A 16603-nucleotide genomic window follows, 5' to 3' on the forward strand; every position below is an offset into this window, starting at 1 on the left:
TTTAGTATTTATCAAAGAAAGCTACCATATCCTCTTTGCTTAATATCTATGACTAGTTAAGGACCATTTGGAGGCCCAACCTCACCAAATGTGACCTTAGGTCATATCAGAATTAAATTTCGATGTCAGGCAATTTTATACATGAGCTTGAAGGTCACTGTTAGGTACTAGCAACCCATTAAACAAAACAGTACAGTGTGATGTATAGGTTGTTTGCTGTTTTTCTTCAAGTTCCCCACTTGCCCTATCCCCAAACTTGTAGAAACAGCTCTCACTTAACTACTTTTCGATATCGTCTTTAAAGAGTCTGATCACTAGGCTTATGAGGCCCGACTTGGCTAATTTTGGCCCCAACAAAATCGATCGACTAATTTTAAAAAATCAATGTACTAATACACAAGGAAAATGCTTTAAAACCTTGAATTATAGTTATGTGACGCAGAAATGATGAATAAACAGACATCATTAATGAAAATGCAATGAATACTAGTCACCAGGCCTATGAGGCCCGACCAGGCTAAGTGTGGGGGCCAACGGAGTCGGTAGACTAATTTCTTAAAAATCAATAGACTAACACACAAAAAATGCTCAAAATTTTGAATTCCTATTACTTGACATATATTTGTTGAAAAAGAAATCATTAATGAAATGCAATGAGTACTTGTCATTAGGTTTGTGGGACTCGACCTAGGCCAACAGACTTAGTCGATTGATTTCTAGAAAATTGATGGAATAAAACACATGAACTTTTTATTTCGTGACACCGAAATGCTAAAAAAGAGATATCATTAGTCAAAATGCATCAAGTACCAAGCTTGTGAGGCCGGTCGAGCCATGTTTAGGGGTCAACAAAGTCGGTCGATTAATTTCTAAAAAATCAATGGAATTAATTAGAAAACAAAAAAAATGAATTCAAAAGCGACCCACTTTGGTAAATAAATAAGGAATTTCCCGTCAGGAGGTGTTATGCGCAGACCACTCAATCTTTTGGAAACTGGTTTCACTTGGGTGGGTTCGCGAAAACTTTTGGATAGGTATCCTCCGTTTACTATTCTTTTGTACTTTCTTCTTTTTACACGCGATAGGTCGGCGAAGCCTGAGCGGGTGCGGAGAAGGAAAGGCCAAACACTTCGGCTAACGGGAATGAGCAACGACGAAATGAGAAGATGACGTACACCTTCTTGTAAGGATTCCAGTTTCAAAGGGAGTTCTTGACCAGTTGAAAAAAATGTTAGCTAACTTTTGGTGCAAATCCTGTCGGAGCCTTGGCCGGTACCCTTGAATCCTCCGTGAGGAATAGGATCTTGATAATGGTTACACACAAAAATTACTTAAGTTTTGAATTCCTTTTATGTGACATAGAAATGTTTAAAAAAGAGATCATTGATGCAAATGAATTGAGTAATGGTCACCAGACCTGTGAGACCCGACTTGGCCAAATTTGCAGTCCAACCGAGTTGATCAACTTATTTTTGAAACATTAGTGGATTAACACACATAAAAACACTTAAAATCTTAAATTTCTATTTCAGGATATCTAAATAATGAAAAACGTGATACCATCGTAAATGGATTGATATGTAACAACTTATGAGGTAGCTTGCGTCCAATCTGACCTAGACGCAATTAATCAAGATATCCTTGTCGGTGTTGACTTGGATCTCGAGTGACGGAATGCCTTAAGACTTTTGACGCATAGAATTTTAGGATTATTTTGCTTATGTTTAGTTGATGAAGATCTGTTTCCTTAGGCTTTTAATTTATTCTCTCTTCAAGCTTCCCTCTTTCCCATAATTATCACCACCATTATATATGTTTAATGCGCAAAATATCTTTAATCCAGATATTGTTTTTAAGCTTTTTCAATTTATATGTATTGTTCATGCAAGTAAAAAAAAGAACAATTTAAACCATAGTCAATCTCTAAATTAATCATAAAAAAACATGAAAAGTTTCAAATTTGTCTCAACACTATGAAATACCCCAATTTTGCCCCATCATTAAGTTTCGGATTTTTTAAATACTTTTACCGTTAGTAAATCATTTTATATTTATCCTCATCATTAACGAAGCTCTAGCGTGAGATGGGTGGACTCCGTATGTCCAAATTCTTTCATGTAGACTCACTAAACAAAAAGTAAAAAATAAAAAATTCTACTACGTATTACATATACTATAAATTCTTGTAATATTTTAATGAATCTGAGTGTATAGACAAAAGTAAAAAAAATAAAAATTAGAAAGAAACCTAAATAAAGAAATTTAAGAAAACTATAGAGGATAGATGGTCCCTCTCATGTCAATGTACTTTTAGGAGGCACGTGGAAGACACGTGATAGATGTGATATTCAACCCCACGCTCCCTCCCCCCCCCCCCAAACCTAGGGGCGAATGTAGTAAGAGGCCAAGGTGTTCACGCGAACATTTTTGATAAAAAATTTTACTGTATATTTAGATTAACTTTTATGTGTTCATGTACATATATTAACTTTTGAATACCTTGAACATATATTACGGTATACATACTGTAAAGAATTATCTGCACTCGATGTTTATATAAAATAGATATAAAGTTATAAATAAAGGTAAGAATGTATGGTTTAATGATCAGATTATAAGTTTGGTCTTCTAGCCTTAGAAGAAGTCGTATTCGCCCCGGATATCTGCAACGTCCTCCTTTGATATTCTAATCTGGGAGAACTGAGGTATAGTGGTGGAGTCAATATTTTTATTAAATGGATTCAAGATATAAAGAAATAAACACACGAAAAGTCAAAAGGGGTTCAATATTTATTATATACATATAAAATAATTTTAATTATATATAAACAGTGTAATTTTTATCGAAGAGGGTTTGATGAACTCCTATTTCATCCCTATGAAGATATATGTCATTTATTTATTAGATGTTTATACATATAGGATATGAGTAAAAATTTACTCTTAGGGTGTGCTTTTAAGGAAAATGTTTTCATGGAAATCTTTTCTTGAAAATATATTTTTTTAGGGAAGAGTAAATTTTTTTAAATTTTTTTTTTAGTGTTTTGATAAGTAAGCAAAAGATATTATCTTTAAAATATTTATATGTATAATTTAGAAAAATACTACGAAGTGGGACGGAGAGTTGGGGTGATGGGAGTTGGAGTAGTTGAAAGCTAAGTAAGAGATAATAAATTTAAAATGTCATTTATCGAAAGTATTTTTAAAAATAGACAAAAGCTTTGTTTTATTCTTTCAATATATATTTCTCATATTAAAAATTTGAGTAGAGAACTACAAAAGAAACTTTAAGTTTGTCTAAGAGCCAAACGAACTATGCTCTCTATTCCAAATCAGTTTTCATATTTTGCGTTCTCAAAAGTTAAATTATATAAATTTTAATTAATATTTTTTAATTAATATTTTTTTATCAAATTGACATTAAAATAGCCGTAACTTATCTTTTGTATAGTTTTTGACTATCTAAATTATAATGATAAAATATTGAGTTGATGTAATTTAATTTAACTTCAAAAATTAGTCAATTAGCTTTTGAAAAATTAGTTGAAAATACAAGAAAAAGTAATTTTCTTTTGTTTAATTTGAAAGTAATAAATCATTTACTCCCAACCATGGGACACAAATTTAATTATGTCAGCAATTATAATTAAACGTCATTTTCATGGACTTATTAATACATACTTAACAAATTTTCATTTATATATCATTAAATGGAGTCACCTACAAAATTTTGTGAGGCCAAAAAATTAGATACTCCCTCCATTTCATATTAAGTGAATTTATAAGGTAATACACACATATTAAGAAAAACATTCAAGGACATAATTTGAATCATACTTTTCACTATTGCCCTTTGTAAAATCATAAATATAATTTTGCAAGTAGTGTGATTTCTTTCTTAAAAAATATAAAACTTCAATAAATGAAATAACAAATATGGAAAAAGTTTCAAACATCTATCTTGAATTTTGAACAATTAAATTATTTTGGAATAATGAAAAATTTCTCAAAAATTTACTTAATATGGAATGGAGGGAGTATTATATAAAGTCTCTTCAACGGTCTCAATCTCTTTAACTCTCTTCTTTTAAAACTAAAAATGACAGTTTGATGCACAAATTATTTTGTGTTCATACATGATTCGAGAAATAACCACACTTTAAGAAATGTCATTAATATAACTATTACTCCCCCCGTTCCATTTTAATTGTCATGATTTCCTTTTTGAGAGTCAAATTATATGAACTTTGACTAATATTTTACGATATATATTTTTATCATATTGATATGAAAAAAATTGTAACTAATTTAATATAATTTTTGAATATCTAATTTTTTACTTTATAATATTGAGTTAAAGCAATATAATTTAACTTTAAAAATTAGTCAAATTGACTTTCGAAAAGCGCATCATGACAACTAAAGTGGGACAAAGGGAGTAATAGTTATTTTCACAACTCAAACTCGTGACTTATAAATTATAAGAAGATAACTTTATCGATACTCCAAAAGTTCCCCTTCTTTTTTGCACTACTTTTTCAAACTATGCATATGAAGGGGAGCAAGCTAGAGATTTTATTTTATTTTTGTTATTCACTAATATATGTTTGAAATTTACTGGCTCATTTAATTTGAATTAAATGCGAGATTTCTAATCAAGAATGGATAATTCAATCCATCTCGTGATAATCTTTGGTAGTTGGATGGATTGTTAGATAACTACAAAAATGAAAACAATAGAGGTAAAATGTAAAAGACGGATAAAGTGGTGATGCTCTTTGATTGCATCCGCTTGTTTGATCTTTAATCGTCTAGTTGTCCTCTTAGCCTCTATAAATATCGCATCATAGTATGCTTGCCGCAACATAAGATGCATATCGATGATAAGATGGATGATGGAAGTCCATATGTACTAATAATTTTTTTTTTAAAATGCGAATTTATGAGACTGTATAACGATAGTATGGCGTAATTGCGAGTATGGCCGGGTGGTTTAATTTCAAACTTGAAAGAAAATATATATAATTACAATTTGAAGTTTGAAAAACAAATTTTTGCATTTTTCAAGTTTTCCTTGTAAAATTTTGAACTGTGATTTTATGTCAAACATAACATTAATTTTTAAATCTCTCTTTCAATTTTAATTATAAATACTATTTCTTTTTCAAATCTCAACCATGGCCAAACACCTAAACCCCTTCTTTTGATTCTTTTTTTTTTTCCTATTGCAATTAAGACTCTAAATTTGATGTAGTTTTTTTGGTTTTTCATTTGATACATATAATAAAATCTGATTAAATTTAAATTTGAGCAGTCTATGACTCATCTTTTGATGTAGTCCTCTGAATAATTTTTTATTTTTATGACTCAAATTCAAAATTTCTAATTAAGGACAGATAAATTCTATCATCTCATTATAATCCATGGTGGTTGAATTTAATGTATTAAATAGCAGTACCACTATATTATTTATTTATTCCATTACTAGATGGGACCTTCTGATTTCTTCTGAACTAGTATTTAATTCACTTATAAAATACTATAACGTATATATATTTTACATATAAATAAATGTAGTATACCCCACCAATCCCCTTTCTTTTCATGAGCAAACCTCTTTAGAATCATATGTTTTGAACAAAAACTGACCAAATTGCATTAATTGCCTTCCACAATAACAAAAATAGAAAATTCACTTTAATATCATACTCACACATTCACAACTAACAATTACAGTATAATTAGTGATGGAGTTAGAAATTTAATAATAAATATATAAAAAAAATTCTAAATTATATTTAAAATATATTCATAATAACTTTTATTTAATATCTATTTACCGCATAATTTTCCAGCAAAAAATATGCACCGACTCACTCTTCGTTTAAGATGGCTCTATCCATGAGCATGACAGATTGATTAATAAATTCAAAATTTGAAGTTTATAAATATTTATATTAATTTTAAATTAATATATTATAATAATAATGATGATGATAATTAAATTTAAAATCAAAATATTTATAGATATTAATGAATTTCTCAATATATATATAATATTTGAGCAAAGTTATTAAGACTTTCATTAAACCACAAGTTACGGGATACATTCGTGGTAAAATAAATAAATCGCATTCTATGTTTATATCAAACAAAACAAATAATAGCATAACATGTGTCTTCTATATACTTATTTTTTCTTAACATTAATAATTAAAATACAAATGTTTTAGCTTAATATTAATATTTGATGCGAAATGTTTTTTATATCCATAGTTGCAATCAAATACATATATAAAAGAAGAAAAAACAAAACATCACAAAATTAATTTTTTTTTAAAGGTGTCATAAATTTTTACACACCATCAAACCAACTATTCAATCAATCAATTTATTATTTACCCATTGTGAATACATAAAACTTAAACTCCACAATAAAATGCATAACATTAATTTCATACTTACAACTATTCACAACCACCAATACTCACATCCCAACATAGCTAGAAGAAGAAAAAACCAAACACCCACCCCCCCACTCCCCAACCCTAACCAAATAAAATAAAAATAAAAGATCTCATAAATTTTTACCCACCATCACACCAACTATTCAAATTTCAAGAGTTAGTTCTCTCCTCTCATTGTTTTTTTTTTCATTTCATTCAAACAAAACAAAAAAAAAGGCCAAATATGAAACTCTCTTCTCTCTTCAAGAACTCATCACAAAATTCCTCTTCTTCTACTACTACTTCTACATGGCCATGGTCATTACCAACTTGTGGAAAACCAAAAACCCTCTCATTTAGGTTAGAAAAGAATCATCACAACATTTTCAATTCCACTTTTCATCTTGATGATATTAATGACACTACATGTTATAGTGTTGATGAATTTTTTAGTGAAATTGATGAAACAAGTTCTTCCTCTACTACAACTATCAATGGTCAAGATTGCATAGAGAAAGTGATTAAAGGGTTGAGATTAGAGAAAGAGAGGTTATTTTTTGAGCCAGAAGAGACAAGTTCAATTCTTGATTTTCAAGAATCCAAGAATATTAGTACTAGTACTAGTATTAGCACTAATGTTGTTAATGAAGGTAATAATATTGTTAGTTTTTTTCCATTGGGATTGGATTCAAAGGATCCTTTTGTGGATTTTAGAGAATCAATGGAAGAAATGGTGGAAGCATATGGAATACAAGATTGGGAGAGTCTTGAAGAGTTATTGACTTGTTACTTGAAGGTAAATTGCAAAAGTAACCATGGTTACATTGTTGGTGCTTTTGTTGATTTATTGGTCAATCTTGCAAGTCATAGTGAGAACAACAACAATATTACTAATGTTGGTGTTGGTGATTCTATAATAATGACAACTATTGATGAACAACAACAATGTTTATCATCTTCAACAACAACAACAACTAGTCATTCTTTCACATCTCCATTGTCATTTTGTTCTTCTTCATGTTCTACAAGTTCATCTATTACTAGTACCAGTGTTTGTTTGTCTTTGTTAGAAGAAGAAGATGAGGTTATTCAAACAAAAAAACAATGTTGATAGCATTGTTTCATCATCTTTTCAATTTTTGATATTTTGGATCAAAGAAATTAGAAGAAAAAAAAATGTAAAATGTATATGTATACTACTCTAGTAGTAGTTCTTTTTTTTTTTCCTTCTATAAAAGTAGTTGTTGACCCTCTTTTAATGTTTTTGGTCTCTTTTTAGTAGTAGTAATAGTGGTAGTAATTTTTGTTATTTCTTCTCGTTGGTGTAGTTAGCAAGTGCATTAAATTAATTGTAGTATTGTATTGATATCAAATATTGTTGCATCAATGTATTTTTTGATTTTATATTTGGGGTTTGTTTCGGCCCTGATTTTAGGAGTAAAACGTTCTTTATTAAAGATGACTTTATATGATCAAGGTTCAAATCAGATACTTTTAATTAAGGATAGATAAATACTTACAACTTCACCATATTATATTATGAAATACAATCGAAAGAGTACTCACAAAATTCAAAACTTAAAAAATAAAAAAAAATTAATGACTTTTGTTGAACAGAGCTAGCGTACGATCGACAAGCGACTTTGATCTCATAATGGTCTTTTAATTCGGCTACTAATAACAGGGGTTAGTTGACAAATCAAGATCGAGATTTTGTTTCACTTTTTATGTAGTAAGAAAAACTCTATGTTCAATTCATGTATATTCAAAATATATTTTACGTTCGTCAGATTCTATTTTATGGAATTACTCTAGATGGAATATATCGTTGTAAGTCAAAAGAGATTACCAAATTTGTAACAAAATTGTTCTATTAATGCAGAGCTGAAATCAAAATAAATGTTGGTTGGGTAAATTTAATTTTTGAGGACTAAAGAGTTATCCAATGTTACAATAGACAACTGTACACTTCTTTTATGAGTGTCATACAATTATAATAGATCAAATGCTATCGACTGTTCTCATCAAATCAAATGATACATCATATAATTAGGTTCTATAAATAGAATTATATTTTAAAATTTATGAATTTGGTATTCTAATTTATTTAAATTATTGAATTATAAATTGATAATTAATATATATTCAATACATTTCTTGAGTCAAATATAAAGTTTTGAAAAAAGTTATTTGAGTTTGGCCGAATCTGTAATTCGTATACTAGCTTCGCTGCTACATGTCCATGGTTAATAATTAATTCATATTTTCACTTCATTAATCACTTAACCATGATAAGTTGAATTATTTAGATATAAATGTTCTGTGTGGATAAGTATTTACCTTGATATTGTACGTATGTTGTAAGCCTTCAATAGATAACCTGATTTTTTTTTTTACTCACTCCGTTTCACTTTGTTTGTTTGGTATTGACTTGGCATGTAATTTTTAAATTAAGAATATTTTTAAATTGTGTGATCTTAAACTAAAAATACAGATAATATACCAAAATATACTTTAATCTTGTTGTTTTAAACATGTCATGTGAAAGTTAGAATTAAGGAGTTGTCAAAAAAAGGAAAAGAGACATTTTTTTTAAACGGACTAAAAGGAAAAATAAGACAAATAAATTGAAACGGAAGAAAGTATATTATTAATCTTACTATTTATGAATGATCATTTGTAATTATATTTTACATAATTTGATTGTGTATAAAAGTTATACTCTATTTGAATTGACTTATTTTAGTTGACTTTTAACGTTTTTATTCAAATTGAATATAAATAAAATAATAACATTTTTATACACAAATATAGATGACCAGATTTTGCAGAAATTTGCCGTTTACAACACATACATTAACTGTTGATCAAATAATAAAAGCCCAGATTTTTAAAAATTGGAAAGTCATTATCATGATAGCTACAACACTACTGGGCCTGAAATTTTTGGAGTGGTCCTTTTTTCTGCAAAAAAATTATCATAAACATAAACCTAAATTTGAGAAAAAAAAATACATAATCTAAGAGTCACTTTTTTATGTCCTTAAATGGTGACTGGATTTGATTTCTCAAAGTTAAAAAAGTAGTATCAATTTTGGTATGAAGAGGATTCTACCTTATCGTTGGCCTCTATAGTAGAATTAATCGGGGACTTTGAGAAGCGATGATTTATTCTACGATGAATATCAGTAGTTTGAGTTTTTTACATTGGAGAAATCTCATGAATACTTTAGACCAATTCGAATGGGGATATTATAACTCTAAAATTCTTGAGAGTATGAGTTTGTTTCTCTACTCTTTCTACCAACTCATACATCACATGCTATGGCACATGATAATATCATGATGCATGTTTTTTAATATTAACTATACTCTTTTGAATGTTTGACGTGTTTTCTTGATCTCTTCTTCATTCGTATTATATTCTCGTTTTAATGATCTAACCTTAGCTTGTGATCGATGAATATGATTTGAAATATTTGAAATAATATTTGAGATTTCAAATACCCTTTTTTTTTTAATTTCAACATACTCTCATTTTTTACTTTGAAAATGTAACGAAATCATGTTCAAATATCTAATTAGTCTTTGATTAAACTAATTCAAATTTTCAAAAAACGAAATTTGATATCTCCTCTCTATCACAAAATAAAGATTTTCACTAAGAAGATTTAAAATATATATAAGTGAATACGCAAAAAGGTGATTGAGGAAATTCAGTAATCATCATCTACTATATATATAACCAACATTAATAATTACGTCTTAGTCACAAATAAGTTAGAATCAGTTATATAAAACCCTTTTATGCCCCTTATCTCCGACCCTCCTCCACCCCACCCCAAAGTGTGTGTAGGGGGGGATGCATAATGGAAAACAAGATGTTGGAGGGAAGATTTTGTTTTGTTTTAGGGTAGGGTTACCTTATCACTTCAATCCTCACTGGCTAAATAGATTTTTGGAGCAGAAGAATGGAGAAAGAAACAAGAAACCTAATGGGATTGAAAGGGAGAATTATCACTGCCACAAGATTGAACTCCATGTGTTCTTGTGGTCCTTATATAATTTTATACCATATATAATTCTCTTAACTTTTAGAAAAAATTATCTAAATACACATCTTATTTTATCATAATCTCTAAAATTCCCTATTATTTAAAAAAGTTTCAAAAATCCCCTCTCGGATACATCACTCCCTTCTCGTTGATACATCCATATAGGGCTGTACAGGGCAAACCGATAAACCGCACCAAACCGACAAACCGAACCAAACCGGAAAAAAAACCTGACTAGTGGTTTGGTTTGACTTGGTTTGGTGTTTGAAAAAAAAACCCGACCATTATAGGGTTGGTTTGGTTTTAACTAAAAAAAGTCAAACCGAACCCAAACCAACCCGATTATAGATATACTACTTTTAAATTATGTTATACATAAAAATATTTATTAAAATGTAATTTATAAATATTTTTTAAAACTTTTTCATAAGTTTTGTTTTCTTTCTTACATTTAGATTTAGATTTGAGAAGCTCATCTAAATAATATACAAAAAAAGCTCATCTTATAAAGTTATATTATAAAGTTAAAACTTCAAACAGTGTTCTGCATCCATTTTATATGTTGATATTTTGTACTAGAACTCTTTTTAAGAAGTACTGCTCTATGCTTTTTATTAGATACTATGAAAACCGGAGAAACCCAAAAAAACCCGAAAAAAACGAAAAACCCGAAAAAACCCGAAAAACCCGAGAAAAATTGATATCAAAAAACCCGACTTTTATTGGTTTGGTTTGGTTTATAGATTTAATAATCCGACACAAATGGTTTGGTTTGGTTTGTAAAAATCTGAACCAACCCGGTCCATGTACACCCCTACATCCATATCCCCCTCTTGGATACATCCCTCCCCTCTAGGATACATCATTCCTCTCTCGGATACATCCCTTCCCTATGTATTCGGATGTTCTATCCCCTCTCTAATACATCTATATCCCCTCTATGATACATACCTCCCCTCTCGGATACATTCCTGATCCCTATGTATTCAGATGTCTGATGATGTATTCGAAATTCATAAATTAAGAAATTTTTGTCATTTAAAAAAGAGCAGAGAAATAATATAATTAGCTCTTAAAACTATAAAATTTATGTAAATTACTCTATTTTTTATTTATCATACCATGCCACTAGTTTCATTTGAGCAATATGTTAATGGCATATGTGCTTGATTTCAAAGGGATTTGGGATGATCACCTACCGTTGGTTGAGTTTGCATACAATAATAGTTACCATTCGAGTATCAGAATGACACCATTTGAAGCCTTGTATGAAAGGAAGTGTTGATCACCTATTGGATGGTTTGAAGTAGGAGAGGATGCCTTGTAAAGGCCCGAGTTAGTGTTTGAGGCCTTGGAAGAGGTCAAGCTTATTCGAGAAAGGTTAAGGGCTGCCCAAAGTCGTCAAAAGTCCTTTTCCGTTATTCGGATGTTTTTAGGAGAGAACTTGAGTTCGATGTGAAAGATTGGATAATGGAAATTGTTTTTCAATATTTTGTGAAACTATATATCAAAATTACAAAGAATTAGATATTATTGTAGTGACCGAATTGTTTGGGATCAAAATAATCAGGACTCCAATAATATCAATCAATCCCGCACTCAAGTAAACAAAATTAATAATAAGAAAAGAAAAGAAGAGTGGATAATAAATAATGTACATTTTACACGATTTTTCATAAAAATCTAAAAAGGACCACAAAACCAACAATTTTTTTGGGAAACAACTTAGCATAATATGCTCCACTATTTGTGCTTCTCTCCCAAAAATCGAGTACTTTATATAGCAACATAGAAATAAATAATGTAAATAAAAGAAATATCAAAAATAAAATATTGTCAACAATCCAACTTAACGTTGCAAAAAAATAAAAAATAAATTAAAGTATATTATAATTTAATTCAAAGATGAAGTTGTTGCTAATATAATTAAATGATAGCCTTAATCTCAGAGCCAAGATTCTTTTTTTCTGAGCGGCGAACCTTCTAATTAAACTTAGTGCTATTAACCATTTTTTTATATGGAAGTCTCACATTAATCAATGATAAATGAATTGTGAGTTTAACTCAACTCTAATTAGAGGTGTTCACGATTTGATTTGGATCGGTTATTGGTCAAAATTAAAACTAAATCAATTTAATTAGTTTTAAAATTAATAAAATCAAATCAAATAAAATATAAATACATCGGTTTGGTTGTTATCGGTTTCGATTTAGTTTGATTCAGTTATTCGGTTAATAATCATACACAAATATAAAAGAAACGATTCATTCAAAAGAGAAAAAAAAATAATAATTCATTTTTAAAAAAAAATTATCTTCATGTTATTTTGGTACTTATAATTTTTATATCAGAATTTATAATTCTTATACCAAAACTCAACTCTGATAATCGTTCGACTCATATAATTGAAGTTGAGGACTAGTATTTGGAGTGGATTTAGACCATCAATAAACAAAATAAAAGTAAATTTGCTATTTCATCCGTTCCATTTTAATAATCGGGATGCTTTTTGAGAATTAACTGGTATTAAAAAACTATTTTGTAACATTAAGGGCATAGTTGAAAATAATAGCCTAGTTAATATTGAATTTTTAAAGTGGTCGTCATTTTGAGAATTCTTTTTATTTTTATAATTAAAGCGATTGTTAAAATAGAACGGAAGGAGTAATTAATATATGACGTATTGATTTCATTTTAATTATTATCCAAATAATTTGTGGGGTTTCATAACATCATTTCTACATAAGCTATGCAGTATGTTTTTGTCTTATTTCAAGGCAAAGATATATCTATCTTTGTCTTTGCTTGTATTGTTATTCGAGGAAAATTAAATAATTGTGTCTGTAAAAAATAAGTATAATCTACATATCTAGTTAAAAACCTCTATATTTTTTAAAATGTGTGGATTTAAAAAACTATTTAATTAATTTAATATATTGGATGAAATATTACGGTATATAAAATTTGTATTGCAATATGTCCGGTGTTTGGCTGGTAAATATTTTGAATCCTGCATAAATAATTTTGGTATAATTTAATAATTAATTAGGAATTTTTGGTTCAAATTAAGATTATTTCAGGATTATAATTTTGAAATTATAACCAGGACAAATAATCGTAACCAAACACTATATAAATTAAATCCCAAATAAAAGCTTGTTAATTTATTTGTTAATAATAAAAGCTTTAAACTCAATAATATGCCTCTAAAATCACATTGTTTATTTTACCAGGAAACCTACAATTGCTATCGAAGTAATTTTTAGTGTAATAGCCTATAAACTACACAGGAGAATAGTGATGCAAAATGAACACATATTTTGTTAATTCGCCCAAATTTTAGCTTATTGGTGAATGATATTTTAGATGAGTAAAATTTGAGTTTTAACCAATAACAATATAGCTAAAATATGAATAAATTGGGTTAGCCACATACTAGGCAAGCCTCATGTGACAAGTAGATTTTAGGTAAGTCACATGTGTGATAAGTAGAGGCGGAATTAAAATTTGAAACTTATAAGTTCAGGATTTTAGACCTTTTAAGTTACTGGATTCTAAAATATTCAATTTGTACATATTAAATGAATTTCTTAAGATAAATATAGTATTTAAACCAAGATATTTTACCTAATTTATACCTTGATCTCTAACTCTGATCCTGACAACAAATTCGATCGAAAAAAAGCATGCAAGCGGATTTCGAACTTGAAAAGAAAAAACCATAGTTTGATTAAAACCATTAAAAATAGATCATTTGAATGTTGATCCTAGAAAATGAACAAATCAATGGGCCTTTAATCTGCAGGCTCTTATCTGTCAATGAATTTGTAGAAAACAAGAAATTAATTTTATTTATTTATTTAAAAATTCGAGGTCATCATCTATATTCATGACCATTAAATGAAAACTTCATTTCCAAGAACGATTTAAAAAAATCATTATTATGACCAAACACAAATGGTACAAAGTTGGTACCCTTCATTTTTTTTTTTTTAAAAAAAATAATTAATTTGAAATTTTGAAAATTTTATTTTGAGTTTTTGTTTCCTATGATTTATTGTATGGGCTAAAGCCCAATAATATTCAAATTTTGTATGGATTTAAATGCAGACCTCATAATATATAATGGACCCAATTAGTGGTACACTACTTCATAGATTGATAGTCAAATTAAAAAGGTTTATTTCCAATTGTTATTTTGCTTTGATTACATTTCTTTTGAATCGATGATCTATCAAAAATAATACTTTTACCTCGCAAAAATAGAAGTTAAGTTTGTGTACATCTTATCCTCTGCAGACCCTCTTTTGAGATTTTACACACTATGTTTTGGTTGTGGAAGGGTATCCCACGATTCTTCGTAAACACTCTTTTTAAATTTGTATTGTGTTATTTAAGGTACATTAATCATCTTTCATATGCTATATTCTTCTCGTTGGACCTTGTTATCATGTCGAAAGGTACGTCAGAGCAACCATATCGTGTCGAAACATCCATTTTACTCTTAATAAGATGATTTATAATCACACATTTTTATGACTTATTTTAGATCATAAATTTCAAAAAAAAAAAAAAACTTTAACTCCATGCCTAATCAAACTACATCATATAAATTAAAACGGAGGTAGTAACATTTTTTAAATGATTACAAAAAAATCTTGACAATGAGATCCCCATGACATGATTTCTAGGAAGATAAGAGCAAACAAAGACTTTAATAACTTTGTTCTGGGAATTTGCAAGGAAAGAGACTTATGAATCTGAATCTGAGATATATGAACTGTCAAAATAATGCTACAAGTTTTCCTCTATTGAGTGTCAACTTATCTATGAGATTTGCATTGAATGCTAAATGTATATATGCAATCAAGGAATCAACCAATAACTTGTGACCACATGACTAGGGGGGTGGTAAATAATTTCTGGCCCTTTGGGTTGGGGTTGAGTTAGTGGATTGGAAGCGGATTCAAGATTTGAAATTTATGGGTTCGGGATATTGTTGAATCCAATCGATCATTTGAGTTATTAGCCCATTCAACTAATGTATATGTTTGTTTACAAAAATATCTTCCACATTCTTTGGATATATACGGTTACAGGGGCAATTGTGTCTTTAATCATATTTATGCAATAACAACATATTCAATGTAATATCACAAATAAAATTTGATAAGGATAAAATATACGAAGATCTAATTACCTCTATCTATATCCAAAAAATCATATCTATGCCTATACTAAAAATCTATTAATTATACATAGGTTATTCAAAAATTGTACCTACTAAAAAATTAGTAATACCAAAATTAAATTATACATATTTTTAAGAGGAAATTTCGAAAATAATAAAGACTTGAAACATAATTAGGCTCTTTAGCTACAATTTGTCTAATTACATTTCATAGCTATAGTTCCAATTGCTATGCAATTTCCATTTATGTATCTAGTTGCATTATACAATTGGTTTTCCCGTTTGTATATCTTGTTGCATTATATAAAATTTATTTTCAAAAAGATTATATATACAAATACAAACTTGTATTAGAGATTTGTATATTTAGTTCCCACAGATTTGTATATGAGATCCTAAATTCGCTTCCAGATTTATATATGAGCTCCTAGATTCGTATAATAACAAATTTCATTAAATTGTAACCGCGATTCATAATTATGTGAAATGTGTAATTTTTTCTTTTTTTAAATACTTTCTACCAAATGCCCCTAAGTGGACCTTAATAAGAGTATGTACAAACTCCAAGGTTGCTGGCTACTATGGCTCCATCTACTTTCTATCCTTCCATCCTCCTTAACTGCTTCCTGCTATGGATGTTGTTGCATAACTTCTTTGGACTTACTTGGTATGACACGACTAAAAAGGGCAAAGATGAAAAGAAGTTTCCCATCCCATGCGAGATAGAAGTTTCATATACTTGTTCTTCTTCAATGTAGCTATGTCGGGTACGTAGCATAGTTGAATAGGACTAGTGTAGGTTACTTTCTTGTTTCTCATAGAAGGGGAGAGTCTCCCTCATTTATGCTTTCTTAGTCGATTTGTATCGGGAGGAGTCCTCTCATAGATTTATTGCTTTCTAGTTATAGTT

The 16603-nt window shown here is 28.9% G+C and overlaps 1 protein-coding gene across 1 annotated transcript; it reads left to right on the forward strand.

Moving 5' to 3' along the window:
• Positions 1–6597: 6597 nt before the first annotated feature.
• On the forward strand, positions 6598–7819 carry LOC129885142 (transcription repressor OFP15). The gene has a single exon (XM_055959344.1). It carries the CDS (start codon positions 6691–6693, stop codon positions 7555–7557), a length of 867 nt encoding a protein of 288 aa, XP_055815319.1. The 5' UTR covers positions 6598–6690; the 3' UTR covers positions 7558–7819.
• Positions 7820–16603: the final 8784 nt, after the last annotated feature.

Source organism: Solanum dulcamara, chromosome 4 (genome assembly GCF_947179165.1).
Source record: "Solanum dulcamara chromosome 4, daSolDulc1.2, whole genome shotgun sequence".
In the NCBI taxonomy this organism is placed as follows: Eukaryota; Viridiplantae; Streptophyta; class Magnoliopsida; order Solanales; family Solanaceae; genus Solanum; species Solanum dulcamara.